Consider the following 13,342-nt stretch of genomic DNA (forward strand, 5'->3'; position numbering starts at 1 on the left):
TGGACTTAAATGACTATTTTACTTATTAGCATTTAAATTTTTATAAAACTCATCCGTTCCCTCAAAATTAATCTCTTTTTTTTACCATTTTATAATAATTAAAAATATGAAAAGTTTTGAAATAAAGTAGCATAACAGATGACGCCATCAAAATTTTAAATGTTGTCAGAAAAGTTAAGCGACTCGCTGATGGATTTTTTTTAACTCTCCGCTTGAGGGCTCTCCGCACATATGGAGAGTCTCCATACCTGATAAATATCCATCAATTTCTTGACACAGTTAGGTATAGATTTTTTAGGTATTCTAGCTTTATCCCAAAATATAATACACTCGCGTATTACAAGATTTACGCTTTCACTCACAGTTAGTTTAACTTTGCGAATGTTAAAAAACAAAATTATGAGTGCTTGCCGATTTGATGGTAATTTTGCACCCGTGATTTGGTGGTTTATCTCTCCGACTAAGAAAACATGTTTTTTAGTGCTTCGTAATTCCACTGACATCTTCGAAAAAAACTATACGTGTTAATAGCCCGACAAATTGTGTTAGAATGGCGAACAAAGCGAATACGTGCCACTTCTCTAGCACCATAATAATTCGATGCAAGTCGGCACGGGTTCTAGTGATCAAAATGAGCTGAAATTATTGTGGGAGTATTTAAGGGTAAAATAAACAAAACTAGGCCCTATGCGTTAGAAAAAAAAAATTCGAAAAATAAGGGACACCCTAATACATATATATATATATATTGGTTTGTTTTCCTATATATATATATATATATATAAACCAATAGATATCTCCAGCTGATCCAAATATAATATACTGATAGAAAACTCTACAGATATTATCTGCTCAATGAAGAGTGAATTGGCCCAGAAATGCCATGGCTACGCTGTTCTCCAGATGGCATTATCAGAGACAGTGAGAGACATTATTGTTTATTGGAGATAAAATATCCATCAAAACTTAGGAATGCTTTTATAATTAATGAAGACAGACAAATAAAAGTAAAGCCTCTGTACAGCATTAATTAACTTATGCCTTTCTTCTAACTGGTCTTTTTCATTCGGAAAAAAAATACTACTACTGATATTACTGTAAGAAGTATTACATACTACCACGCTACTAATATTTCGTTTCTTTATGCCAGAAAAAAATTTAACCGAATTTGTCACGTTAGCTTAGTCGTAACTCTGTTGTTTGTAACTACAAAGTTCACTATTTTACCGCAAGCGGTCTCCACCAGTAGCAGGCATGAGAAATGCATAGGCAGGGATTCCTCATATTGATGAGAGCTAACATATAAGAGCAAACATGAACACGTTTCAGGTGTTCAATATTTAGCTATTGATCGAAAATCAAAAGTATCGAGAACATTGGTTTGCGAACCGCACATTGGGCGATATGTAATATTGCACTATATCTGCCTTAAGTAATGCGCCGATTGGCTCCCGTATGTTTAAATAATCCCTAAATTAAGACCGCTTTTAAAATACTTCTGCTGCTCTAATTTCAGATTTAACTAGCTTTATCATGTGATTTCCAAGATGTTCAAAAATTAAAGGCATTTCAACATTTCATTCGGTCAACCTTTATCGGTTCCAACAATCATAAAAGACCGCTAACTCCTGACGTGTGAAATAAGTAAATCATGTTTTTTATACCACCAAGCTAACCTAAACGGACACATTATTTTGGATCTGAAAATGTATAAAATTATCTACGAAACAAATTTTATTTTTGAAAACATGACGGCTCTATAATCACAATGGCATAACATTTTAAAAGAATTTTATTTCTTATAAAATGAAAAAAATTATTCGATTTATATTTCTTAAATGTAGCATAATTTAATATGAAAAAATGTAAGTCTTATTATAAACTAAGACTTCGCTCGACTGTCGTATCGTGACAGAATTGAAGTGGAACCGGAAAGAAAGAAACGATCCCTTGCACCTGTTAAGCATATTAAGCATAGAAGAGACGATTCTTGTATCTGCTGGTCATAGGATACACGATCCTTGGTCATAGGATACACTGGCCGCGTACGGAGACGATCCAAAAACAAAGCAATCGATGGCATTGCTTTGTTCGTTTTTCCGCACCTATTTTCCGTTATTAGGCGCACGCAATGCTGTTTTTATTTTTGACCCATAAGCGTTAAGTTCCGTTAAATACGCTCAGTCGCATCAGAGCTCATTGTTTTCGATATACAGAGGTATTAAAGTGACAAAGTCATAGACTGGTATTTTTAAATTTAAAATGGGCACTCATTACATTTTTGGTTTCCTCATCGCAATTAATGGAAAATGATAATGTTTAATCAAAATCGATCGAACAGATTTAGAGAGCAAACACAATTCTGTAAGCCACATCGAAGAGGCTTCGCTAACGTTCCGCCTCAATAAATATTTTGGCACTGAAACGTGTCCCCTACAGTTATTGCATCTATCTCGTATTTTCGCATTGAGGAAGTCAGCTTAAGGCATCTTAAATTTCTGAGTTTTTTTATTATAGGATGCTAAACAGGAATGTATTTTGATGAAAATATTAATACAAAAACAGCATCGATTAGACTGAATGAGTGAAAAAGTAAATAAAAATTTTACCAATATTACATTAAATTAAAATATTAATATAAGAAAATGATTTTGATATAATTGTTTTCTTGTGAATTTCACAATGATCATCTAACCGGCATATTTTTATTCTTTTAAGTGTTAGTTCATTCAAGGTATTTAAGAATATGATGAAAATTTCTGTGAATGTGCGCTTTTTAAAAATTATAACCCTTAAACTAAGACGTTAAGCACTTTTAAACTATAAGAATATAATTTAAGATTTAAATTACGTAATAGTACACCACCACAAGTACCTTTTTAAATCCAGTAAGATATTTAATATAACGACAAAAATATATATATTTTGACAAACGTTTTTGATCGCAACCAAATCTTCATCAGGTCAAATAACTTTTACAATAAAGTGTACTGTTAAACAAAAGACGTTATGTTAAAAAATATTTTCGTATTAACCAACACTTGCAAGAAATTAAAAATTAATAAAATTTGCCAATACAGCAAAACATGACAATTGTAGGTTAAAGTATTATCCCAATTTATCGTAAAAGCACTGTCAGGCATATGACACACAAACTGAAATTAAAGACGTGTGCATAAACTTCAAGGCGGAAACTCTTTTAAGTTTATGCACACGTCTTTGTTGAATTTCCAATGCTTCTAGAGTTCTGACGTCGTTGGCATACTGAGATTGTCTGATTATAACCTCATTTTTGAGATTACGTGTATGTCATTTTCTGAGGTGTAGACAGGGTGGTGGTATGTTTTCTGGGATCTGTATAGTACTGATGTTCTTGTAGTAGCATATTGATAAGCTAATATATTCTATATCTTTTTTGAATCTATTTTTCCTCATAGGAATTCTGTATATCCCTGGTGTCCTGAGGTCATATCTCACTGAATTTACAAAGGTATTTGTGGTGTTATAGTAAATACCAGTATCCCAATTATAAGAAGTTAATATAATTGAACTTGTAGCACAATTTGTGATATTTCTAATTTATTTATTTTCATTAGCTACGTAATTTATAAACTTTTACTAAATAATATGTAGTTATTTTTTAAATCTCATATTAGAAAGCTTCATACACTGATGTCAGAATTCTACAGTCAAAATAATTTTGTAAACCTAAAATCTGCAAGAAATCATGTTAAATAGGATATAAATTGATAATTTGAATGAATGATATGAAAATAAAGCAATCTTAAAATGATTATTTAGATTATATTGATCATTTACATAATAAAATTTTATTATAAAAAATTTAGGCAACGCATTTATCAAGTCATTACTTTACTTTCAAAAACTTCAGTTACATAGTTCAAAAGGACAAAACAGCTGTCAACATTTTTCACAACACTAACAGTGATTTGTCTCTTATATTAGGATATACAGACATGAGTTCATGTATTCTAAGGACAATTAAAACATGTCCAGATCTGTATCAAATAATTAAATACTAGCTACAACAATTCACAAATCTGCCAATAATTTTTGGAATGCATAATTCTTTGGTGATTAAAACAAACTATGGAAAAAAATAAATAAATACAGACTAACATATTACAATTATTTCAATACTTGTAGCAGGATAGCTAATATTCCCTGCTGTATCATTACAAACAAATAGTTTCAGGTTTGTAAAATTTCCCAACAGTTCTAGTGACAATTTTCTACCTTTGTTGCACAATTATTGTTTTTTAAAAAACAAAACATTCTGAGGCTTCAAACATTCCATGGTATAAAAATATTTGACTGAAATATTACAACAACAAAAATATACAGTATATGGCAACAATCCAAGGCTCAAATTAGTTAAAATTATAAAAAACAAAACTACTTATAATTAAACAATTTATTGCCACTAGAAGTCTAAAATGAGCATTTGTTAAATACCGCACTCTTATCTGTTGGTAACAAAATGGACTTTACAATTCCTATACAAAACAAATGTTACAAGGTGAAGAAATCTTTTTTTTTTTTTTTTTTACAAAGTCACATTAACACAGCTAACTACACATTTCAGACACTAGTTAATCACGCTAGCTACCACATGAACAATCCTACTATACTATAAGTGTACATGAATTAATTTCATTTGTGTGCATAAGAAACATTTCAATTAAATATTTTTATTTCCATTGACAATTTTTCTAATAAGACAAGGAGTAAAAAGGGTTGAGATCAAAATTTTACTTAATAAAAGTTTATATACTCTGAACTAGTCATTTGTTTAGTTTTGGACATTAAATAATTCTCTCTCATGGTGAAAGATTTTTAATGCAGTCAATTCCTGATTATCACAGTAATCAAGAACAAGGTATCTTACAAAGTAAATGGCATAAAATACATTTGGTATAAAACTATTAAAACATTTTAAATTTAATGTCAAAAAGTATATTAATAAATAGATAAAGAATTTATAAAAATAAATACTATTTTTAAATATTTGATCTTGGAGATTATAAGATTATTTTATATAAAGACAATTTTATACTCTTACAGATAATACACAAAATATGTTAAAGGTTTTTCTTAAATATTATATATAAAATTATGATTTACCTTGTTCATAACTGAAAACACATTAAAATCTTACTTAAAAAAAAGTGTTTACTCTCTCTTTTTATAAATAAGATAAACTGTATATTTTGAAAAATAATGTAACATATTAAAATGTAATAATTGCATTAATTTAAAAAAAATAACTTCAGTAAGAATGTTGAATATTGAGTTTATATTTGATTAAGATGTAATTAAACTTCACATATAACAGCTTTAAAAGTTAAGAAGCAGGTCCTGGTATTTATTTTCCTTTTTGTAAACTAAAAGTATATTATGAAGTGATAAGATAATTTAAATTTTAAATCCTAATTATAGAAAAATTTATTTTAAGAAACTTCACAAAAGTTTACAGTATTTTAACAAAATTGTTCAGATTTGTATGTATTGTAAAAGAATATGACTGTATACATGATGGTGTATTATATATAATGATATATCCAATTATAAAATAACAAAAAATAAAAAATTAGTATATATATAAAAAAACTTCTAAAAATCAATAAATATTTTATAATAAAAAAATCAAAGAAAAAATATTAATCAAAAACTGAAGCAGTAACAATAAATCAGAACTAAAAATTGCATAAATAAGACAAACTATATATTTATTTACTTATTTTTCAAATATATTTTTAAAAAATATGAGGCCTCACTATTATTAATAAAACAAACTTTAACTTATCTGATTAAAATGCAGAAGAGAAAAATGAATACAGTATGTTAAAAAGAATAACAAAAGAATATAAATATAAGAATAAAAATTCTAATAATAATAAACAAAAAACTACATAAAAGTCAAAAGAAAGCATACCAGTTCAAAAATAAACTAAAGAACTTAATTACTGGACTATTTAATTTCATTTATAGAATTAATAAAATAAGCTACAGTAAAGTTTTGATTATTCAAGTTTTCCCTGTTAACCAGCTCTCAGGCATGTTTTTCTTTCTTTTTTTTTTTCTTGACAGATAAACATCCACAATAAGAAGTTTTTCAAGAAATAGAATAGCAAATCTAGGAAAAAACCATAGATAGAATTTTTCTTTTTAATATTTTTTTAAATGTAATAATTCACATTTACTTTTTGTTTTGCTTTAAGTTTTATTTAAAAACATTAAATAATAATCATCTAGGGCTGAAAATGAGTACTTTAAGGCTTTTATAATTTTAATTTTGTAAAGCTATCTAACAATCTATTTTCAAGTATAGTTCATATTACATTTGATTCTGTATTATCTGGACTTTTTTGCTATGCATCTCATCACCAGATAATTAAAATTCTAATGTATTTAGAAAATACAATCTTAATTTTCCATTAAGTATTAGATATTTTTTAATAAAACATCTACTAAATCTTTTAATAAATTTAACTGACATTAATCTTTTGATTATTTGTATATAAGCCCAAAGTATTATTAGCAATAAATGCTGTAAAGCAAACTTCATATATATACACTTGTATGCATTTGTGTATGCATGCATTCATATAATTGTAATGCATTAAAAATCATTGTTATTTACACTAGTTTTTATCCATTATTTTTTTTCATTTTTTTGAATATTAAAATAAATTAATGCTATATATTTATATTCTAAAATTAGAAAATATCATAGAACTGGAAACTGTAGAAAATCTATCTCAAAAAAATAGATAATTTTTAATAGTTCTAGCAAGAAAATATTTCCAGTTGTTTTGCTAAATTTTATTATTATTAATAAGTTGTTACATAATACACTAAATTGTTACACAATATTTAAATGTAATAAAAATTCTAAATATTAACAGAATACAAAAAAAACCTATATTTATCGTGTGATTTTCTAAATATAAAGCTACTATTTACATGACAGATTTAGATATTACTCTAAAGAAAAATTTATAGTTTGTATAATGAAGACCATTTGACTTTTACTACTTTAAAATGATTTGAATATTACACATTAAATATATGATTAAAAACTTCAAAAAAAAAAAAAACAGGCAATTAAAAATTTCAATATTTTATGTAGTGACTAGAGCTATATATCAAACTATTTTTGTATATATCTGATTATTTTGAAAATAAGTAATCAGATTATATGATCAAATCGTCTTCAATTTAATGAAAACCCCATGTAAACTCTTGTAAGATTTTCAATACAAAATGAAATATATTGCAAAAATACAGTTTGTATGGAGTAGCAAATACATATTAACTTTAATTTTATAATTAAAAATGTGCAGCTCTATGTTTCAAGGTCAATTGTTTATTTTTAATTATAATGAATATTTAAATTAAAAAATTTAAGGAATATTCTCTATATATTGAAAAATTGAATTAACAATATCTAAGTTTATTTAATTAATCTAATTAAAATTAAAACTATTAACTACAATTAAATTTCTGGACAACAGTAATGCAAGTTTTTCAGTTTGTTAATAAATACATTACTGCATCAAATAATTAGAAATTTTAGCACAGAGTGAAATAGCTTTAAATAATTTTAGTTTTTGTAAAACAACTTACTACAGAAAACAAATTTTGAACTCAACATATTAAATTTTTATAAACTGAAAATATACTTCTATTCAAGATGAATTTATTTCCAGTGGTTATATATAGTGTATTATGCCAAATTATAAAGCAATTCATTGCTACTTGTGATAGAAAATCTAATTATTATAAGCATAGGCTAGACTGTAATTTGAGAAACATTTAATGTAATCTCTGCTATAAAAACTAAGATATCTTACAAATCAACACTAAGAGTGTAAAGAGCTCTAGATATTTCTTACAAATAATCAAACTTAATTCTAAATTGTTACTCAGTCCATTAGTTTGGATAATCAAGAATTGACTGCACATATATAAAACTGTAAATTGAATACATTTACTAGTATAACATATAATAGGTTAATGTATACAATCTTAAATATAGGAATAATCGTTCGAGATTCAATATCTGTTAAAATGTTAGCAAAGAATCTAAAACTTTCTTTGCTAATTTGTTACTTTCAACTGTCATATCCTTAGTTGAGTAACAAATTGAAAAAGTCAATTCATACATATATTTTCTTAATGGCCATTTTGTAAACAAATATGAAAAATAGGCAAAACTGGGATTGAGTGATGCAATAGGCATTGTTATGATTGTTTTTCTCATTTTTCATCGGGGCCTTTGGAATGATTTAATAAGGTATAATTTTTCACCATGAGGACTCGTATATATTGGAGCTTTCTTATAATGCTCTACCAGTTCATCTAAGGTATTGAACCTACGTTGACCAATACAAAACACACCATCTTCAACATGGACTCTGAAGTGTTTATTCCTGGTGGAAGCTTTTAAGGATACAGAATAGTCACCCAGCTATATAGAAAAGAAAATATATGTAAATTAGAAAATATAGAATTTTATTCAGATAAACAAAATATTCAATTATGACTATAAATTATGTTAAAATGATAGATAATATTACTCAGTATACTCTTATTCGACTTTTATAATTTAAATTACCTCATTCTCCATAAAACTACAATTGTTTTTCAAAGCTTCATGTTAAAGGTTCATATAAACTCCCTCTATCATCTTAAAATCATTTGCAAACTTTTCATATTTGAAGCGTTTGGACAAGACTACATACATACCACAGTTTCAAACACAATGTAATAAAACATTTTCTTTGTTTTTATTTTCAGGTTTCTGATAAAGGGATCTAATAGCATAATAAAACTTACAATGGCTATTTTTGACATTGTTGCATTCTGACAAGATTAGAAAAGTAATATTCAAGGAACCATTATTATTTCTTGAATATTACTTTTTAATGTTTTCATGTAATAAAGACATAAGCCATTGTTTTCAATACAATTGCTAGTAGAATATATGATAACAAAAGAAAATGCTTGTATTTTGACAGATCTAACAGAAAAAAATTACCTGAATATATCTAAAAGTAGTGAGAAAATGAGGTTTCTGTATCACTTTTAAAATGGGATACACACTCAAAAATATTTTTAATGCAAAACTTAACATTTTTAAAATTAATTTTTTTGGCATTTTCCATTTTGAAAGTATACAAAACCCACCTTTTTTTTGCTACTTCTGAACAACAAGAAATGCACACAAAATGATATTAAATCATTTTCAAATATTTCAGAGAAAAGAAAAATAAAAAATATGTGAATTGTAATGTTTTCTCAAATCACATCTGACATAAAACAATTTTCATTTTTATCTTAAAGTTTAAAATATAACTTATGTTATATATTTAAAGTTTTGTCAAATAATTATGGATAACTAAAAAGCAATAGGCATTTCTTTTTCATAAATAATAATATTTTAATTTTGATTTGTAATATATATATATATATTTATAAGAACCTTTAAATTATTTTGTGTATTGTATAATTACAGGTACAGTGATACCTCTGTTTTCATTGATAATTTGTCTGAAAACAATGGTATGAATCCGAAACAGACAAAAACCAAGGCAATTATTTCCATATGAATCAATGTAAATCCAATTAATTTGTTCTAGATAGTCCAAAATACATACCAAAAACACATTTTATAGAGAATTAATATAGTGTTAAATACTGAAAGCAATATAAAAAAAACAAATCTAAAGGAAAGCAATGGAATTGTTTGGCTAGACGTGTGGGATAATGTTGTCTTGTAGAAGTTAGTTGGACATGAGCTTCTAGCCTATATCGCCCCGTGGTAAAGTGTGACATAATTATCATGTAATAGTAGTTGTATGTGTTTATGATGGTCATATCACGGGGAATAATGCCTTTCTGGAAAGTCCATTTAAGGATAATGGGCCCCTATTCAGGGTGTTACGGACGTGGAGAAAACCTGGAAAACTCTACGTGACCAGTCTGTTGTAGCAAAGCACAAACCAACAACCGAACTCCCAGTGTTCAGGGAATGGAAACGTTGGCCAATGGTGGACTGTTGTGGGGTAATGCTCACACAATGAAAAATAATGCCACACTGAGCTGGAAAATGTGTGGATTGGGCTTTGTTTTTGCAAAATTAGCAGCGAGCGCACTGATGAAATCAGAGACAAATTTTTCGCGAAAAAAATTGACAAAAATCGAAACTGACAATAACCGAAGTCAACGAAAACTGAGGTATTACTGTATATGTTATATAGTAGGTGATCATAATTAAAATACCACTATTCAATACTGTCTAGAGATATCTTTAGCAGTCCAATCAAATTAGGTATAATGACATTTCAAGACTTGTCTTCCATAAAAATTAGTACCAATACCAAAAATGCTTCACTATGGCACTTTTGGCACTGTAAGCAACAAAAATACACTTTCCTTTGTATGGGCACAGCTGTTACAACCAAGTTTTCAGTGTAAAGTAGCCACACTGTTATATGGTCTTTATAGCTAAGAATAGCATAATCTTGTCAGAATGCATACTTCTTGTGAAACTGTTTTATGAAAACTGCAATGCACAGCTGCAATTTTCCTGAGATAAAAAGAATACTCAAAACTTGTCATACTCTAACTTCAATTGCAATAGTGCCTTGAGTAACAACTTACATGCAAGATAGAGTGCTCTTCATATTGAACAATGCATACAGTAGTTTCTGTGAGAACATTTCACTGATAAAATGATTAGTGTGATTTTCTACTGTCTGGCCATCATTGTCTGGACATCTCATGCTCTATAACTTAATCTGGATAATTTTTGATTGTGAGGACACTTTCTAATGTGGATTATTGAGCACATATTGCTAATAGGGCAGCCTTGAAAGACAATATGTTGACAATAATCACACTGAAATGTGAAAAGCATCAGAGGGTCAATTATGGTCAGCTGTTGAACAAACAGCTTTCACACTTTGATAATATTTATTATTATTCCTATTCTGATTCACATCACTAAAGTCCCCTTATAGCATGAGTGTTTTATACAAATAAAATGCTTGTTACTTGCAGTGCCAAAATTGCTAAAGTGGTGGTACATTTTTTTTATAGAAATGTCTTCAAATGTCCCATATCAAATCCAGTTGCATTTGGACTATTAAATATTTCTCCAAGGTCCAAAATACACTCAAAAGTAGCTTGCAGGACTTGCTAGCTATGAAGGACATTTTCATTGACAGCTCTTGTTTACTGAAAGATTGGCTTTCAGTAAACAAGAGCTGTCAACGAAAATGTCCTTCATAACAAGTACGTCACGAGGTTCAGTATCACATTTCCTGCAGATTGTTTATTTAGTGACTCACAATGTACTCATTTCTCTTATCATCACTCAGTATCACCTCCTGATACTAATTCAAACATAGGACCTACAGAATTTTAGGCTGCTAATTTAGTAAGGAGCTTTTAGCACCTTAGCTACCTGGCCATCAAATTAGGATATCAGTAACTAGTAATTTAGTTGAATTATGAATCAACCAATAAAGGAACTGAACCTGAATTAGTCTTTCCTTGTTCCTTTGAAGGTTTTAAATCAGTTAATGGATGATTTTCAACTCCTAAAGAAATGATGGTAAAAATAATTGTCTATTGTAATTAAAAATTTAAAACAAAATTTTATTTGTGATACTTTGGATTCTTTAGCTGTAAAAGATTGAATACTTACAAATATTATGGTAGTTAAACTATAGATGTACAGTACACACATGATAACTGATTTGTCAATGCTGGTATGTGATGATTTAATTCAATGTCTATTTTGATTTCTGAAATATCATTATAGTGAAAATATATAAAGTAAGATTGTGTATAATGAGAGTTATGTTTTCAAGAAATGAAAATTCAGTTCAGTTAGTGATGTGATGAAACAAAACAAATATTTATTTAGTTCCAGACAGGTTCACCATAATAACATGCACAAGAAAGAACAGAAATTTCAAAGTAAACATAAACCACTGCTACAGTTCTAACTTGAATACTGGATTTCTGCACCCCAAACACAATTTAAAACCACTATGAATTGATACAACTCTTTCTATCAGAAGTTATTTTTCTTTGTTTTCTCTCTCTCCAAAATCAAAGTTGCAATTTAAATCCAATGAATCACTCCAAACATTTGATTCCAATGTTCCAAAAACCAAACATTCATTCCACTAAATTTCTCTTTTTAAATTTTTCTCATTTGGATTCTTCTTGTTCCACATTTAATTTAAATATTAAATTTTCATAGATTGAAATAGACAGGACTGGTTGTTGATCCTAACAAAAGGATATATATATATATATATATATATATATATCCTTTTGTTAGGATCAACAACCATATATATATATCATATAAATTTATTTATTCTGGTGAAAATATTCCATTCCATTGCATTTTAATTAAACATATAATTTAACAAAATCAGATTTTACAATTTTGTTCCTGGTTTCCTGTTCAATATTAAACCATGTCCATGTAGATGAACAGATATGTACAAATAAATTTTGCTCAATCTCCATCTCTCTCTCTTTACTTATTTGTTTTTTATAAGCACAATCATATATATCAGTTCTACTTCTAATAGATGACAGAAAACATTTTATAAAATTTGTGTGGAAACATCAAATTATAACTTCATAATTTGTAAAAAAGACAGTTAAAAAAATATATCTATATTATAACTATGACAATAAAACATCAACAGGAGGATCATCATGATGGAGGAATGAAGAGAGAATTATTTAAAAAGTTTTAAAGATCTCTCACAAATCATCATCCAGGAAAAAGGCATTATTGTAATGAAAAAACATCTGGTAATCAGGTTACTTATTTCAAGTTTTGTTAAATTCTTATTTAAAAGAAGAATTTTGCTTAAATAATAATTTAACTGAAATATGTTTATTATTAATATACTAAATACAAGAATTATTGCAAACATTTATAGTTTAATAGATTATTATTAATTGACTTTAAAATTGAATTTGCAATTTAAAATTAATTGAAACTTTTTCAATAATCAATATTCATGTAGAACAAAATAAAAACTTTTACTTACTGATCTACTGACGAATTATTTATAATAAAAAAAAAATAAACTAAAGATATTTGTCAAGACTTTTTTCTTCTTTACTTGCTCCAGAGTATAACATTAGTTCATTGGCTTCTGTTCCAAAGACAAAATTAAATAGCATTCCAGACAAAAATAAAAAGTTTTTTCTCACAAAGTAATGCTCATCTGCTAATATAAGTGCTGTCTAGCATAGAAAATTTTAAATGCTGCTTTAA

General features: G+C 27.5%; 1 protein-coding gene across 1 annotated transcript in view; it reads right to left on the bottom strand.

The window, feature by feature from the left end:
• Window positions 1-5,231: 5,231 nt before the first annotated feature.
• The window catches only part of LOC136983229 (SH2/SH3 adapter protein dreadlocks-like), a 34,601-nt gene continuing 26,490 nt past the window's right edge, over window positions 5,232-13,342 (bottom strand). Inside the window, exon 3 of the mRNA XM_067279912.1 lies at window positions 5,232-8,494. Within this exon, the coding sequence (XP_067136013.1) occupies window positions 8,291-8,494 (204 nt within the window). The 3' untranslated portion in view covers window positions 5,232-8,290. The remainder of the gene's footprint in view (window positions 8,495-13,342) is intronic.

This window comes from Centruroides vittatus, unplaced genomic scaffold, assembly GCF_030686945.1.
Source record: "Centruroides vittatus isolate TY-2023 unplaced genomic scaffold, ASM3068694v2 contig_879, whole genome shotgun sequence".
NCBI lineage: Eukaryota > Metazoa > Arthropoda > Arachnida > Scorpiones > Buthidae > Centruroides > Centruroides vittatus.